Source organism: Pantherophis guttatus, chromosome 1 (genome assembly GCF_059756535.1).
Source record: "Pantherophis guttatus breed Tessera chromosome 1, ASM5975653v1, whole genome shotgun sequence".
NCBI classification, from domain to species: Eukaryota; Metazoa; Chordata; class Lepidosauria; order Squamata; family Colubridae; genus Pantherophis; species Pantherophis guttatus.
The window spans coordinates 292,449,884-292,467,252 of NC_142063.1; the positions used below are offsets into that span (position 1 = coordinate 292,449,884).

Genomic DNA, 17,369 nt, shown 5'->3' on the forward strand with positions numbered 1-17,369 from the left:
GATGGAACTAGTAGAGATGGCTAAATTAACTGCTTCAATCAAGGAAAATAACACATTCAACTTTGATTCTACTTGGAAACTGCTTCTGGATTTTGCACTTGAGATGGAAAAAAAATGAAAGGCTGACTTTGAGTTTTGCTGATTAGATAAGCTTGTTGTTATAGAAACGGCTAAAACATATTAAGTATTTTAAAAATAAAAAAATGAGGCTGTAATATTACATTATTTTACTGCACTAAAAAGTATAAGTCAATGCTTTTTTCTTTTTTCTTCTGTACTCTACACCTTTCTTTCCTTTTCCCTCCCCCATTTTCCCATTATTTTCATTTTCATTTTATAGTTTGATAAGTTTAATAAGAAATATTAATTAAAAAGAATGTTATTTTACAGCATTTGTTCTGAATCCACTGTATTGTTATTGAATGAATAGTAAAGTGAAATGACAGGTAATTCTTGTTTAGCGGCTACCTCAGACAGCGAATGTTCAGAGTTAGGATGGTGATGAAAAAGTAACTTTGGAACCAATTCTTGATTTTATAACCTTCACAGGTTTGTAAAACAAAGAAAAGTTGAAGTACAGGTAGTGCTCGACTTATGATCACAATTGGGAATAGAATTTATGTCATAAGCTATTGACAGTTGCAGTTGCCAAATCATCATGTGACTATATCAAATTTTATGACCATTTTATTGTGGCCGTAAGTCAAGTCATAAGTGTGTATCCAGGTTAATTAGTGGGGAAGGGGGTTTGCTCTACAAATGTCAGTTATGTGACTACACGATACTGCAAGCAGTCATAAATGCAAGCCAGTTGCAAAGTGCCCAAATTTGCAATCACGTGATTGTGGGGACAGAATGGTTAAAAGTTTGAAATTAGCTCATAACTGATGTTTTCAGAGGCTGTCATTAGTTCAAATCATCATTAAGCAAAGAGTCGTAAGTTGAGGACTACCTGTAAATTTATAAGCATAGTTGCAATTTTACTTAGCAACTACTTGTTTAATAATCAAGTTGCCAGTCCCAAATTCTGGTTGCTAAATGAGGACTACTTATATATGGCATTCATGATAGCTCTAGTCTTCAGTATAATAAAAGCCACCTTGGTTATAAGATTTACATACTGACCTGTCTCACTTACATCAAACAAGTTTCTCTCCTGAAGTCCATGTATTTGAAGTTAAAACTGTTTACACCAAATAATTCCTTTACGATTTGCGCATAAATTCCCAGTCTATCATATCCTTCTTTTGGCCAAATACTGAACATTCTTTTCTTGCCCTAGCTGTTGTCTTTGGCTATAAGAATCAGTGTTTCCATTTTAAATAAAGTCCCTGAGTCTTTAATAGCACATATCCAGTTTTTGAATAAACATTTGCTTTTTATCAAAACAGCTGTTTTTAGTCACTTTAATGTAAGCTTAATCAGATGGAATTAGTTTATAATTGGTGTGTGTGTGCTGTGTATGCATAGAAAAGCTTAAAGCTGCATCGCTATTCTATTTCTGACATATGAATATAATCAGCAGAGTTAAAATGGAGGTGTACTCCAAGTCAAAATCATTCAAGAAAACTAAAAGGTTAATATTATATACACTCTGTATATAATTATTTAACTTTATAAGATGCAGCTTATATTGTCATTGGGGGTGGGTGGAGTGAAGAAAGCAAGAGTGAAAGGTACACTGTGACTTGTGACACAAACTCCATCCTGTACATACTTGTATGTGTAGTTGTCATGTAGTAATCATTACCTCACAACAGACCTGTTGTCATCATTATAGGTAGCTGTGGCTGCGTTTATTATCACTAGTGAGGCTCCAGCACCATATTGCTTGGGTGCCATGAGCATTATTATTCTCCAAAGCACCTGAGGGCAGGACAAGAAGCAATGGATGGAAACTAATCAAGGGGGGAAGTAATCTAGAACTAAGAACTTTCTTAACAGTTAGAACAATTAATAAGTGGAATAACTTGCCTTCAGAAGTTGTGGATGCTCCAACACTAGAAGTTTTTAAGAAGAGATTGGACAACCATTTGTCTGAAATGATAGGGTTTCCTGCCTTAGCAGGGAGTTGAACTAGAAGACCTCCAAGGTCCCTTCCAACTGTTGTTCTTTCTATTCTAATTCTATAGGTGGCAGCTAGGAGCCTTTGTGCAACCGGTTGCGGCCTTTCCTGGACCAGGATTGCCTGTGCTCAGCTGTTCAGTCCCTAGTCATCTCACGACTGGACTATTGTAATGCGCTCTACATGGGGCTACCCTTGAAGAGCATTCAGGAACTACAGTTGGTGCAGATTGCAGCAGCACGGATAGTTTGAGGGGGGAGGAGTTTGTGAGCTGCACTAGTTACTGGTCTGCTTCCAGGTGCAAAGTGGTGATCACCTTTAAAGCCTTCATGGCATGGGTCCAGGTTACTTGAGGGACCATCTCATCCTACTGGGATTGGCTCATACTACTCATGCCAGCAGAGGAGGCATGCTGTGGGTTGCATTAGCCCGAGTATTCCGACTCTCCCACACTCTTTCGCTCCCCTCCCCTCCCCTCCCCATGTCTCTTTGGTTGTAAGCTTTAATTTTAACATTTTTTGTTTTAATTAAGGTGTAACTGTAAGCTGCCCAGAGTTATGCTATGGTAAGATGGGTGGCAATAAAATTTATAAATAATAAACTGTTATTGTATCCAGCTTTTATTATTTTTACAAATAACTCAAGGGAGGAGACATTTAATTTTTTCTGCATTTCTAAGTTTAGGTTTCATGAGTTTCATTGTTGCTACAGTAGATAATGTTTTAAGCTTCCCAATGAGTTCACTCTACGAGATGATCCAGGGTGATTACAAAGCCATGTTCTTGAATGTTCCTGTGACTTTAAGTTTACATCCATCTTGGCATTTCAACCCAAGTTTGCTATGTTTCCCATTGTCTGTATTTGTTCTTTGGGATTATGCATTCACTTTTGAGTTGATTGTCCAAACCCTTTCTTTATATTAAAAAAAAAAATAAACATTCAAAACAGTATTGTATTAACAAACATTTGTTAACTCCAAGATAATACTTCTCGGAGTGATTGGTGATACACTACTGACCAAATATAAGAGCTTCATGTATAATGGAACGGACAATTTGATTCTTTTGGCCTTGAGTTTAGGAAGAATGCATACAGGATTGATGTGTGGAAACCTTGACAAATGTCTCTGCTTATTCATGTAGATCTTATTAATATTTGGAAATTCATTACCTTCTTCCTCTTTGGAAGTAGTTCAGGTCTGAACAAGGGTGAAGAAACTGAAGCTGTTATAGAAGAAATACAGTTGCCCCAGTCCATCCCAATGCAAGAATTGTTAAAAGAAAAACAAACGAATACTGATGGTCCGGAATTCTGATGATAGCAATAATAGCATTTTGACTTATATACCACTTCATAGTATTTCACAGCCCTTTCTATGTGGTTTACAGAGTCAGCATATTACCCGCAACAATCTGGGTCCTCATTTTACCGACCTCGGAAGAATGGAAGGCTGCATCAATCTTGAGCCGGTCAGGACTGAACTGCAATTGGCTACAACTGCTTCAGGACTTCCAGCAGTGGATCCAGGAGACACCAGCATTAATGCAAAGATTAAGCACCTGAATTTAGGCACAGAGCCTAAAATTCAGTACTTAAAATGACCCATGCACATCACAGTTCAATTCTGTAACCGCAGTAAAACTCAGGACAGAATTTAGCATCGGTGTAATGCACTGAAACACAATACTGGATAGATGCGCCAATGCCTAAATCAGGCTTTCTTAATTTAAAGTCTTTAAAATGCTGCATACTAAATCCCGCATTGTTCTCCCATCAATGGTGGTTGCTGTAATCCAAAGCCATCCGAATTGCTTCAGATTGGATAAACCTGATCTAAACCTTCACCCTGCCAAAATAGAGAATCCTCGATTTACAGCCACAATTGAGCCCAGAATTTATGTTGCTAAGTGAGCAATTGGTTAATTGAATTTTGTCCCATTTTACGACTTTGCAGTTGTCAAATTAGTAACATGGTTAAGTGATCCTGGCTTCCCCATTGATTTAGCTTGTCAGAAGATCGCCAAAGGGGATCACGTGACCAGAGGACACTACAACCGTCCTATGAAGCATCCAAATGTAAATCACGTGACCGTGGGGAAATGCTGCAACGGTCGTAAGTGTGAAAAATGGTCATCGTCACTTTTTCCAGTACCGTTGTAACTTCGAACGGTCACCAAATGAACCGTTGCAAGCGGAGGATTGCCTGTATCGTCCCATTTCGAACATGGGTACAAATTTAGGTCAGCCCCGGGAGTTGCTTCGGCGCCCACGCCGGTCTCACCCGAGCGGTACGACCACCCGAGGCATCTGGAACGCCGCTCGTTTCTCCGCGCAGCTCAGGCTACCCAAAATGCAACGCGTCGGGGTCGAGCGTTGTATTTCGGGCAATCGAAGATGGCGGGCGGCACAGGCTGAGCGGAGCCGGGCGTCGGCTCGGCTTGAATTTGGAAGCGCCGCAGCCTTCTCTCCCTCCTTGGAAAGTTGTCGGTGAGGAAGCCGGCGGTGAGGGGATAAGGAGGGCAAGTGTCCACACAGGGGTTCCCTCGGCTCCACCCTGCCTGCCCGCCCGCCCGCCCGCCCGCCCGCCCCCACCCACCGCTTCGCCGCCCTCGAGGATAGCTGTAAAACAGCCGATCTTTTAAAAGGGAAGGAAAAAAAAAAAGGCGGGGGCTGCTTGATAGACAGGCAAGGATCCAGGGCCGCGCTAGGAGTAGGCCTGCTGTAATTAACAACCTGCGCTACCTTACGTTCATAGTCCCATTAATGAAAGGTAGGCGAGGTCCTCAAGGGAAACTCTCTCGTATTCGAGGCAGCGAGGACTGTGGAGATTGGTGTGTGTGTGTGTGTGTGTGTGTGTGTGTGGCATTTTGACAAGTAAAAGCCCTGCTGCAAAAGACGGGACTTGGCGTTTCGATCAATAATAGTGTATATTTCTTATCATTGTTGTTTTGGAGAAGGAACTAAAGAGGATCTAGTAGTCTTGAGTTGCAGTAACAGACTAATATGGCAATTTTCTTTGACTACTACAAAGCATCAGATGCTTAAGACGCTCAGCAAATGTCTACTAATCTGGCCCAATTTGTTGATGAAATTATTTTGCTGTACCCACTGTTATAAAATCAGACAGATGGACGATAGCTCTTAGATGCTTAATCTTTGCATGGACACCGGTGTCTTCTGGATCCACTCCTGGAAGCCCTGAAACAATTGTAGCCAATTGAAAGCTCTCTGTGCTGACTCTCAAAGCTCCCTGGGAGAAGAGCCCGGTGAAATGAACCCCCTTAAAGAAGGTGCATTTGGGCTGTGAGACCTCACCTCACAAGAGTAGTAGCCAGAACAGTGATTTTTTTTTCCTTATGAAATTATTAGCACAGATAAATAACTATTATTTTCCTGTAAAGTATCAGATTCTTGTTTCTGTTTGGATTGGGTATATTTTAGATACTTTGGGATGTTGCTTTTCTGTGGATATATTTTGGGTGGTTTTTTGTTTTTTTTTCTGTGGATGTCTCCTATAAAAGGGTTTGGATGACCATTTGTCTGAAATGGCATAGGGCTAGAAGATCTCCAAAGTCCCTTCCAACTCTGTTATTCGGTTATTTTCAGGTCTATTTTAAAATCATACTGAATTGAAAGGAAATGTAACTAAAAGGGTAATTAGAAAAATGAGCTTTCTGCTTAAGGTTTATTTTAAAGACATTGTTGCACTAGTTATGACTGTTACTGATTTTTTTAAACCTTAAGCCAGAATTTCCAGTGTTCATTTTCACTTAGAACATTGAGAATTTGACAACAGCTTGAGAGCGTCTTTTGCAGAACTCTGGATTAATTTCATTTTACCTCCTTTTTGTTTTGTTTTTTTTTGTTCTGTGACCTGGAAGCAACCTCCTTCAGGTGTTGTCTTGTTTTGCTGATGTAGTTATGTAAATACTGTACATGACACTCACCAGCAGACTGTTAATTTAGATGCAAAAAAACTTCAAAAACCTCTCTCACCATGAAAAGTGGGTGGTAGCTTTGCCTTTTGTGCCCCATCCTGGATTGGGTGCCCCTCCAGATAGTCATGTATGTCCCTGTCACCACCTACATTTATTACTGTACTGTAGTCTACAGGTGTCTTGTCACCTCATGGCGTGACTATTGCAATGCATTCTGTATGGAACTGTCACTGAATATTACTCAGAAATTTCAACTGATACAAAATGCAATGGCATGAGACTGCCAAGGACCTAACTTGGCATGGCCAGATGACACTCTGCTTCATCAGTTATACTGATAGCCAGACATTTTTCGTGATAGTACTTAAGCAGATATGGCAGTTGTTAAATAAAACCATTGTTAGCTATGGTGCGTTTTATGACATTTTTCATGGTAGTACTTAAGCAGATATGGCAGTTGTTAAGTAAACTCATTGTTTGCTATGGTGCGTTTCTGCTGGAAACGGGAAGTAAACATTAGTTTCCAACAAAACCATCATAAATAGCAGTCATGTGACTGTACAGCATTGCAAATGGCTGTAAATACAGACTGGTTGCTAAGTGCCCAAAATGTGGTTATGTGATTGCAGGGGGAACCATATCAGAAAAAATCAGGTTGTAAATAGCTTTTGTGGTGTCTGATATAATTTTGATTGGTCGTAAATACTCTGTTTCCCCCAAAATAAGATATCCCCTGATAATAAGCCCAATCGGGTTTTTGAGCACATGGCAATAAGGCCAAGCACTTATTTCAGGGTTCAAAAAAATATAAGACAGGGTCTTATTTTCGGGGAAACATAGTAGTGTAAATGATCTTCAGTCTTCCCTAATTATGCTTATGAAAGGAACTAGAGCAGTGTTGGCAAACCTTTTCGGCACCGAGTGCTGAAACAGGAGCGCACAGGCAGGGGAGCACCGGAAACCGGAAGAGCAGTTTCCTGGCACACGTGCAGGAGTGCCAGAAAACGCCAGTCACCTGGTCGTCTGGTTTCTGGCACACATGCATGCGCAAAGACCAGCTGGCCAGCGCACATGCACGTGTCGGAAACGTAAGCTCAGCTTCCCAGCGTGCGCATGGCAGGGAGCTGCTCTTCCGGTTTCTGGTGCTCCTGCACGCACAAAGACATGCACGCCAGAACCAGAAGAGCAATGGGCGATGGCTGGCATTCCCAAAGAGATGGCTCTGTGTACCACTTCCGGCACGTGTGCCATAGGTTCACCATCATGGAACTAGAGTATAGGGTTAGGATTGTAGACCAATATTTTTCATGCCAAGCGTGCCGGGCTTAATCCCTGGGTGATGGTTGGGAGATAAACAGATTGGGTAAAAGTGTTTGAGATGTTTTGAAATTGTTTTGAAAGTTTTCTGTTGCATTTGTCCCAGATTCCTTGCTTTGTGTGTATATTGTTTCTGCATTGGCCTTAAGTGTCCTGAAGCAGAACCATGCCTTCAGGTCTAAACTTCTATTTTAGTGTTAGATGCCTGTGTTTCAAGTATATGAAGCCCTTTTATATGAAGAGTTATTCACTTGTTAGGATTCTTTGTGGAGAAAATGCTCTCAGTTTGAGAACAATGAGCATCATACAGGCAGCGCTGTAATAGAGATAATAAAGGAATCTATGGTGCTGGTTATATTGTCAATGAATTGAGTTTTCTTAACATTATTAAAAATACTGCTGCAAAATAAGTTGCTTCAGTAATACCCAGTCTAACAGAATAAGTTTGTGGAGTCGATTTCCTAATATGTTCATATGTGTTCTTTATATTTGTGGATTGGAGAAATTTCTAAAATTTGGGGAATGGGGACAGAACAGAAGGAATTTGGGAATGCCCATTTCCATGAGCACAAATCTTGCATAACATTTGATATAATCCTTAGCTTTCTGCAAATATCTTTAAAGAAATGGAAAATATGCTGAGAGAGAGAGGCAATAGTTTTTCATCTATGATGAAATCTAGCTAATTTGTTTTCTCTTTTATTCTTCAAAGTGTATCATTCTTGCAGTCAGAATCACTCAGGAGAAAGATTAAGATCAATTTTTGGTCCTGTCCTCTATCAAATCCTGTCCTCTAGTTGTTATGGCCCTTTACATTTTGGCTGAATATCTGAAAACCTTGGGCTTCCTTGTCTCATTCAGGTACTAATTGGGTTTGACTCTCTTTAGCAGGGGTCCTCAAATTTTTTAAACAGGGCCAGTTCACGGTTCCTTAGACTGTTGGGGGGCTGGACCGGCTGCATGGGCATGCGACTAGGTGGGCGTGGCCAATTTAGCAGTCCATTAAACAATGCACACAAATTAAACTTTAATTTGTTTTGCTCCTAGGGGTGCTTTATTTGCTTTTGTTTGCATGATGCTCTTTTGGTTGACTTTTCTTTTTACTAGATCATTTTTTTCAGTGGTTTAGGAATCTAGTGGTCCACTTCAGTAAACTCAGTTTTGTAACAATTCTTCTCAGCCCCAAGGAGCTTATAATCAACAAGTCCCTCTCTCTCTGTCTCTCTCTCTGTTTCTTGTCTCTCTCTCTCTCTCTCTCTCTCTCTCTCTTCCTCTGTCTTTCTTTCTCTCTCTTTGTCTATCTTTTGGAGGTGGGGGAGGTGAAAAACAGGCCCATTTTTCACCTCCCCCACCTCCAGAAGCATTCTGCAGGCCAAAAACGGGCTAAAACGGCCCATTTTTTGGCCTCCCAGAGCATCCGCACACCCTACTTTTCACCTCCCCGCCTCCAGAATGTCTCTGCAGACCAAAAACGGGCTAAAACGGCCCGTTTTTTGGGCAAAAATGGGTTAAGACGGGCTCGTTTTTCACTTCTCCAACCTCCAGAAGCATACTGCAGGCCAAAAATGTTAGCCTCACCTTCTAGTTCCAGCCCGTGGGGCTCACAATGTTAAGTCCTGCGCTTGGCCGAAGGGTGGGGGCCGGCATGTGGGCGGGGCGATGTGGGCGGGGCAGCCTCATGGTCCTGAGCATACTGGATTAATGGCTTCAGCGGGCCATATTCGGCCCACGGGCCATAGTTCTTTAGCTTTTTCAAGGTCAAACAGGGTTGTGTAGTTGTTCTCACCTACAGTGGTGGCCTGGTTCTAATTGTTCAATTTCTTTATATTTTTTTGGAATATTAAATATTCTAATTTGTGCAGAGAATATAAATAAGTAGGGAACTCTTCCTGTTACAGTTGTTCTTCCATATTCCATATTCCTCTGAAATTTTTATGTAAATATAACTAGATTGAAGTTTTGTCATTCAGTTGCTTCTAAACCAATACAATAATAATTGCTAAACAATTGTACTAGTTGAATTTTAATTGTTATTATTAACTTGATGTATATGTAGACTTATAGAATTGTTGAAAGGTAATCTGAAACATTTCAAGTCTGCTGAACAATTATATGATTATTACAGAAATAATCCAGATTCTTAAACATCTTCCTTATTTAGATTTGTTTTCTTAAAACCTGTCTGTAAGGCAAAGAGTGATTTGAACATTGTTGAGTGTATTCTATCCAGAAATGCTTTGAGAATCTTTTTCCTTAAATGCTTCCCAAGACTTATTTATACAAGTCTTATGCAAGTCAAGAATTGCAAATAATTCATGGAAAGAATGGTCTATGAACAGGCAGTATAAAGAATAAAAAGATAATTGCTTATCAGTGACAATTTTGTTTTGGACTGTTTAAAAATCATTTAGTTTCTTATAAACACAGCATTTTGAATTATGTAGTGCAGCCTTTTGGAAGAAGTAGACATAGATTCTGTAATGACGTTTTTCCATTCGTTTTATAAATAAATGATGATCATTACATAAAATCTTTGTAGAGAACTTTTGGGTTCAAAAAGGAGCATTGGTAGTTGAAACTTAAGAATACCAACCGTAAAAATAACCAAGTGGCAAGCTAATGTAGTTAATGGCACAACTGAAAATACAAAATTAATACACTATGATTTTGTTAATACAAAATATTCTTTTCTTCCTGGAAACCATAAAGTCTGTGATTCAAATAAATTGAAGTTAAAAATTTAGAAGAGAAGTTTGAAGAAATGAACACAGGCTAGGATCCAGAGGCCTGTGGAAGTAATTTTGAAAGCCCGTAGGAGGATTTGAATTTTCATATGTTGAAGTGTTCTTGGAGCTGAAAAGAGAATTTTGAAGCAATTTGTGCTTTGCTGTGAGAATCAGAAACTGAATTCACAAGAGTTAATGCAAACACTTTGCATTAAAACTCTTTGCATTAAAACAGCCACAATATTGAATTTCTACCAAAGATGTATATCTGTATGTAGCATGTACATTTATACAGAAAAACTCATTCAGAACCCAATGTAGTATCAAGCAGAAAGTATGCTGATATGCTAGGACTTTTCTTTCTCAACCAAAGATTTTGAAGACATACTATATACAGGCTGATAAGAGAAAAAGCATCTCTCTATTTTTCGTTCTAGTGATAGAAACCTTTTATTCAGTTCTGCTGTTAATTTGGAAAAAAAAATAACTTGTTAGCAATAGCACACAAATCATGGATGTAAACAAAACAGTTGAAATCACAATAGAATGTATTGTGGAATAATAAACAATGGTGTACACTTGGGCTTAAAACTAGTTTTATGAATACAGAACCATAGTTGTTCACTGTTAGCCTTTTTAAATTTATATTCCACTTTATATATTTGGAAGTTCTTCATATAATAGACATACTTAATTTATCTTCACTGAGTTCCTTGGGCAATTTTCATTGGAGATTAATTAAATGCCCTCTACTAAGATACAAAATTTTGCATAGTTACAGGAGCTGTTTAGGTCTGTTAATTTACTATACTTTTTTCTAAAAAATCATGCTAAACATTTAATTGCATACTCCAGTAAAGTTGTTCAAAGACAGAATATTTCTGTCAGATCAGTAAATCCAGTCAAAAACTCTGGCAAATTTAAGTTTAAACTTTGAAGCATAGATTTTAGCTTTCCAAACTACACAGATACATTTATGGTCCTCAGTTGTATCTGTTCTATATGGTCAGATCATTTGTACAACTTTGAGGAAAACAAGTTCAAATATCTTCCTTTTTTAATCTAGATCAATACATATCTCCAGAGTGGTCCTTGGCTGCCATTCTGTTTTGTTTCAGGCACCAAACTTATTTTTGCTTAAATATTGCCACTTTTTTGTTTGGGGCCAGAGTAGCTTTGGGGCACCTAGTTGAAGCCATTCAACTGACTCTTTACTTAGGAAGTGATGATTCTTCAGTTCTTTTTCATAGGATTGTTTTATTCAAATATCATTTACAGTTTCACTTTTTACATTTAGTATTGTAAAAGATTAAAAATCAACAACTACTTGGATTTTGTATTTTCTTATGTAAAATTCCAAACATGGAGGGTGGAAAAATGGGAGTACATGTAGTCCTCAATTTACGACAATTGAGCCCAAAATTTCTGTTGCTAAGCAAGACAGTTGTTAAGTGAGTGTTTCTTGCCCCAGTTGTTATGTGAATCACTGTAGTTGTTAAGTTAATAATCCCGTTGATAAGCAAATCTGGCTTCCAAATTACGTTTATTTGTCAGAAAGTCATAAAAGGTGATCATATGACCCCAGGACACATACATACCAGTTGCCAAGTGGCTGAATTTTGATGATGTAACCATGGGATGCTGCAAGGTTGTAAGTGTGAAAAATGGTCATAAATCATTTTTGTTTAGTGCCGTTGCAACTTTGAACAGTCACTAAACAAATGGTTGTAAGTTGAGGCTACCTGTATGAGCCTGTAACTCTTAACGTAAAGATTCCCATGGCACAAATGTGCTAGTTCCCTGCTCTAGGGGGTGATACTCATCTCCGTTTCAAAGCCGAAGAGCCAACACTGTCCGAAGATGTCTCCATGGTCATGTGGCCGACATGACTAAATGCCAAAGGCACACAGAACGCTATTCCCTTCCCACCAAAGGTGTTCCCTATTTTTCTACTTGCATTTTTTACGTGCTTTCGAACTGATAGGTTGGCAGAAGCTGGGACAAGTAACAGGAGCTCACCCCGTTATGCGGCACTAGGGATTTGAACCACTGAACTGCTGACCTTTCGATTGACAGGTTCAGTGTCTTAGCCACTGAGCCACAGCGTCCCTCTGTAAGTCTTAGCAAGTAAATTTTTGGTCCAAAATGTATTTATTATTTCTATTGTAAAATAATTGTTCCAGTAGTCTTGGGAGGGTGGGGAAAGCACCTTTTTTTCTGGCAAGAAGCAAGAGTAGACGTAGTTTTGTAAACTAGATCATATTAACTTTCCAACTAGCAAAAAAGAGATTAAATTATTTAGACTTGTTGAGTATTAGCTCTATTTTTTCTCCATCTGCCCTCCCCCAGTCTATTTTTGTGACTTAGATATCTTGTTCATAAAGTAAATTGCAGTTGGTTGAAATGACTAAGTAACTCGGTCAGAATTACTGGTACTTTCATTGTTGCTGTAAGGACATAGGAGGAGTGAGGATTGGATGACTACAGTGCAAAGTATATAGTAAATGGTGTGTGAGAAAGCTAGAAACATGAATATCATTTGGTGGGTGGGTGTCATTTTAAAAAGATGTGATTGCTCATGGGTGTGAGTTGCATTTGATATCCATACAGACTGCCCTTGGGTAATGCAGCATACCCTATTGTCCTTTTCCTGCTTCCCCCAAATACTTACCTGTTCCCATGCCAAGCACCTCCCATGCCAGCACAAAGTTTTCCTTTGTGCTGCTTCTCAGGGTAGCAGCCACACCTCTTAGTTGCATTTAATCCCCTTCAGCGCATTTTAGTTCCTGTCTTGGAGGATGAGTGCCTTTCCTATAATCCGTCTACTTCCTCTGTTGCCTGTTTTTATTTCTTTTGAAATATTCTTTCTCCATTTGCTAATTTAAATTCTTAAAGCTGTTTTCAGTACAGTTAAAGTACAACCAAATAGGTTATTGGGGAGAGACAAATGTCTATGCCAGTCACTTTCAAGCATTAGGTATCTAGTTGCTATTTTGCTTTATCTTTATGTCAGAGTTTATCTTGAAGGAAGTGGCAATGGAAACAGCTATTGGTAGCCTGTACCATAAGGATGGAGGAGTAAACCAAGCTGTTGACAAACATTTCCCTTATAGGTTTCCAACTGTAATTGATTCTGAATTACTGAATTTTAGGAAGTCTTAGAAAACTCTTTCATGAAAACAGCTGTCAGAGTAACTGATAAATATGAGGTGCTGGAGAAGACTCCTGCGAGTCCCTTGGACTGCAAGGCAATCAAACCAGTCAGTCCTAGAGGAGATCAACCCTGACGGCTCTTTAGAAGGCCAGGTCCTGAAGATGAAACTCAAATACTTTGGCCACCTAATGAGAAGGAAGGACTCACTGGAGAAGAGCCTAATGCTGGGAAAGATTGAGGGCAAAAGAAGAATTGGACGATAGAGAACGAGGTGGCTGGTTGGAGTCACTGAAGCAGTAGGCATGAGCTTCAACGGACTCCAGAGGATGGTAGAGGACAGGAAAGCCTGGAGGAACGTTGTCCATGGGGTCGTGATGGGTCGGACACGACTTCGCAACTAACAACAACAAAGTATATCTATAGTGACCCTGTCCTCACTATTTTTTTCAGCAACACATACTGCATAGTGGTGTGTTTGCAGCATAAAAATTAATTGAAGTTGAGTAAAAAGTCTGGATCCTGGATCATGAACATGCATTTTTGATGGACCTTTGTAGTAATTTCTGTTTTAATCCAATTATTGTAAATAAGGTAAAAATCTATTAGTACTTAGAAATCAGTATTGAACACTGTGTTTGTTACTGTAGAAAGCCAACTTAGTGGTTAAGGTGCTGCCCTAAAAAACAGGAGACTGTGAGTTCTAGGTCTGTTTTAGGCATAAAAACGAGCTGGGTGATTTTGGGCCCATCATTCTGCCTCAGTCCAATCCACCTTACAAGGCAGTGATTGTGGGGAAAATATCAGGAAGGAATATTAGGTATGTTCACCACCTTGAGATATAGATATACTAATAATTATAAGTTATAATGATGATGTAATAATTGGTGTCTTGGGTGCAATTTTAAAAGATCTGGAGCACCACTTGAACCCCACTGGCATTGGCAACTCCCCATCAGTCAATTGCAAAAGGCAGCTTTACTTGGAACAGCTTACATCCTGTGAAAATATCTTTAATGCCATCAAATAACAGCATCTGTGTATCTCAAATCCTTGAAAGGACTCAAAAGCTGGGGGGAAAATCCAATCTAAACATCTGGGTGACTGTACAACCAACCATAATATTTTAAATGTTTTTTACATGCTGAAAAAATTGCAACAGTGATCCTGATACTTTATCTTGCCCTCTCAAGGAAATATATGTTTTATATTGTATTATCTTTGGAAAAAAAATCTCTGTTTGTGATTATTATTAGTATTTCTAAAATCTAGATTGCAAGTTACAGATATTTTTCTCAGAGAAAATGTTTCCATAAAATAGAAAGTTGTTCTGAACATAAGGTTTAAATTTATTTCCCTTCAAATCAAGTCTTAAATAAAACTTGACAAGTATCCACGGTTTCCAGTGTTTATATCTGGCAAGATTCTCATTCCAAAATGGACATTTCAATTTATAACTTTGTTATCCCACATATCTTGAATTTCAGTTCCCAAAACATAACTTAAATACTTTTTAAATTTAAATAAGAATTCATTCTACTAAAAGCAATTCTTCCTTTTTTTCTGCAATTACATTAATCCATTTAGTCTCAAGGGTCAGTTTTCTCTCTTCCATATGAAAATAGCATTTTAATATTACATTTAATATCAAAATATGGTTTAGCTTAGAACATTGCAGTATACACATTACTGTTTTATTCCAAATGTTGAATGACATTAAATAATGTACATCCACTCTAGCTAAAACAAATGAACAGAGCATCGTCATCATCAAAATGTTAATATATTGAGCATGTTTTTATTTAAACTTAAATAGAAAAAAATATCCTTGAAGTTTGCTGCAGTTGTTCATAAGATATCAAGCTCATCCAAATGATGATTGTGTGCCATCAATTTATACTGACTCTTATTAGCCATCAGATTGATCATCCTAATAGTATTATCTTAGATAGCTATCGTATATGTTAGAGGTTGAATGCTAATACAGTATCCTTATAAAGTGAAAACATCACGTACAAAAAAGGGCATGTTGTGGAGAAATACAATCTTAAGAAAAACAGAATACTCGGGAAAAGTTCTATTCTAAAGTATCCTAAAGACAACTAAATCAAAGAATATTTATTTATTTGCTTACTTAATATGGTTCATAGGCTGTTCAGTTTTCTATGGCTCTGTGCAGGTTACATGAACCAACAAAGAACATTAAAGCTTTCCATGATTGACGTTCCCATGGCTACTCTGACTTCTCCTAGTATCCTTCCATCTGATGCTGCCGAGGGTTTGCGGACAGAAGACAAGCGGGCCGAAATTTCTACCCAAAAAACTCACCAGGCAGCTGCATGGGCCATAAAATCGGCCATGGCAGCGTCCTTCTTTGCCAGAACGTTGCTTATTTGGCTTCGACAGATGCAGGCTAGGGCGTCACCCGAGAACTCTAGTCTGCACCAGGACATCAATAAGCTGATAGCCGCCACAGAGTATTCTGCAGATGCGACCCTCAACTTAGCAAAATTCGCTTCGCGTGCCCTTGCAGCTAACATCACATCCAGACGCCTTCTCTGGTTGCGCCATTGGCAAGCAGACATGAGGACCAAATGGTGCCTGGCCGCTGCTCCCTTCAAGAGCGGGTCTCTCTTCGGAGAGGCATTGGAACCGGTCCTGGTTGAAGGTTGGGACAAGAGGAAGGACCTCCCGTTTTCCTCCAGATGCTCTGAGAGGCGGTCCGCCTTTCCTTATCGGAGGCAGTCCTTTCGGTTTTCTGAGCCCAGGTTTCCAACTCAGGCCCCTCAACTCAGGCTCCTCCACCAGCCTCAAGTTGCTAACCTTCAAAGTTGCCTTCCTGGTGGCGGTCACATCTGCCCACAGAGTGTCTGAACTTGTGGCCCTTTCCATTCGTAAGGACCTGTGCATATTTCACTCCGACAGGGTCATCTTGTAGATGAATTCCACCTTCCTCCCGAAAGTTAACAGTTGGTTTCACAGGGCCCAAGAAGTAGTGTTACCTGACTTCTGTCCCAGGCCTTCTCACCCCACCAAGCGCTGCTGGCACTCATTGGATGTGCGTCAGGCCTTGAAGAGATACATCGCCTGGACAGCTCTGTTCCGGAAATCCGAATCATTATTCATCTACTAACCAGGTTTCCTTGGCTCCAAGATGTCTTCTTCCATCATCTCTCACTGGATCAAGACCTGCATTTTCATGGCCTACGACCGGAAGAATAAGCCTCTTCCTGGACACATCACAGTGCATTCGACGCGTAGTGCGGCCACCGCCGCTGCTTGGGCCACCCAACTCCTCCTCTTGAGATCTGCAGGGCGGCCACTTGGGCCTCACCAATGCCCTTCATTCGCAATTACAAACTGGACAAGTTTGCATTGGCCGAAGCCGCCTTCAGTCACAGAGTACTTCAACAGGTCCTTCCTTCGGAGGATCTTCCCGACTCCGTTTCTTCCCCCCCTAGGGATATTTAGCTTGGGTATATCCCATTCAGTGGACTCTCTAAGCAGCGCAAGGGAGAAGGAACATTGGACTTATCTGAAGGTTTTTTCTCCTTGCGCTGCATGAGTGTCCATACCCTCCCTTGTTGGGAGTCCTGGCCCTTTACTAACTCCTTTTCCGTTCAAGTTTCTGTTTCTTCATATCCGGACTTTGTTTCAGAACTGGGGCTAGACAGGAAGAGGAGGTGTGTTTATGCAAATTCTTACTCAGTCTCTGGCCAGTCACATGAGGATTAACCCATTCAATGGACTCTCATGCAGCTCAAGGAGAAAACCTTCAAGTAAGTCCAATGTTCCATCTAATGGTGGAGATAGATCAATCCTCATTGTCCCCATATGCTTTCCTGAAGATCCTTGTTTTTGTGGCTGTTTAGAAGCCCATGGGGCGAGAGGAGACAGAGAAAAATAGAGCATACATATACACATACCGGTATATACACAAACATTTTGGAAGATGCAATGATTGGCTGGAATACTAAACAGAAGCATGTCCCACTACAACATTTTGTTGCAGATCCCCTTGTTTAATCGTCCACACTCAAAGTCTTTCTGATTTCATCTGCAAATTATTAGAAAATATGTTGTTGTTTCAGCTAAAATAGCTTACATCTTGGAAGTTACCATATTCTCCCTTTATATATGGGATTTTGGTGCTGTGGGACCAGGATCCTAAA

General features: G+C 39.8%; 1 protein-coding gene across 4 annotated transcripts in view; it reads left to right on the top strand.

Annotated features, from left to right (window-relative positions):
* Window positions 1-2,424: 2,424 nt before the first annotated feature.
* Window positions 2,425-17,369, top strand: part of LCLAT1 (lysocardiolipin acyltransferase 1) — a 79,648-nt gene continuing 64,703 nt past the window's right edge. For 2 of the 4 annotated variants that reach the window (XM_087883110.1, XM_034427966.3), the window contains exon 1: window positions 2,425-4,552. In XM_087883110.1, coding sequence (XP_087739236.1) covers window positions 4,290-4,552 — 263 coding nt within the window. In that variant the 5' untranslated portion in view covers window positions 2,425-4,289. Of the gene's footprint in view, window positions 4,836-17,369 lie in introns of all 4 variants that reach the window. The other 2 variants (XM_034427967.3, XM_087883109.1) reach the window with 2 other exon arrangements.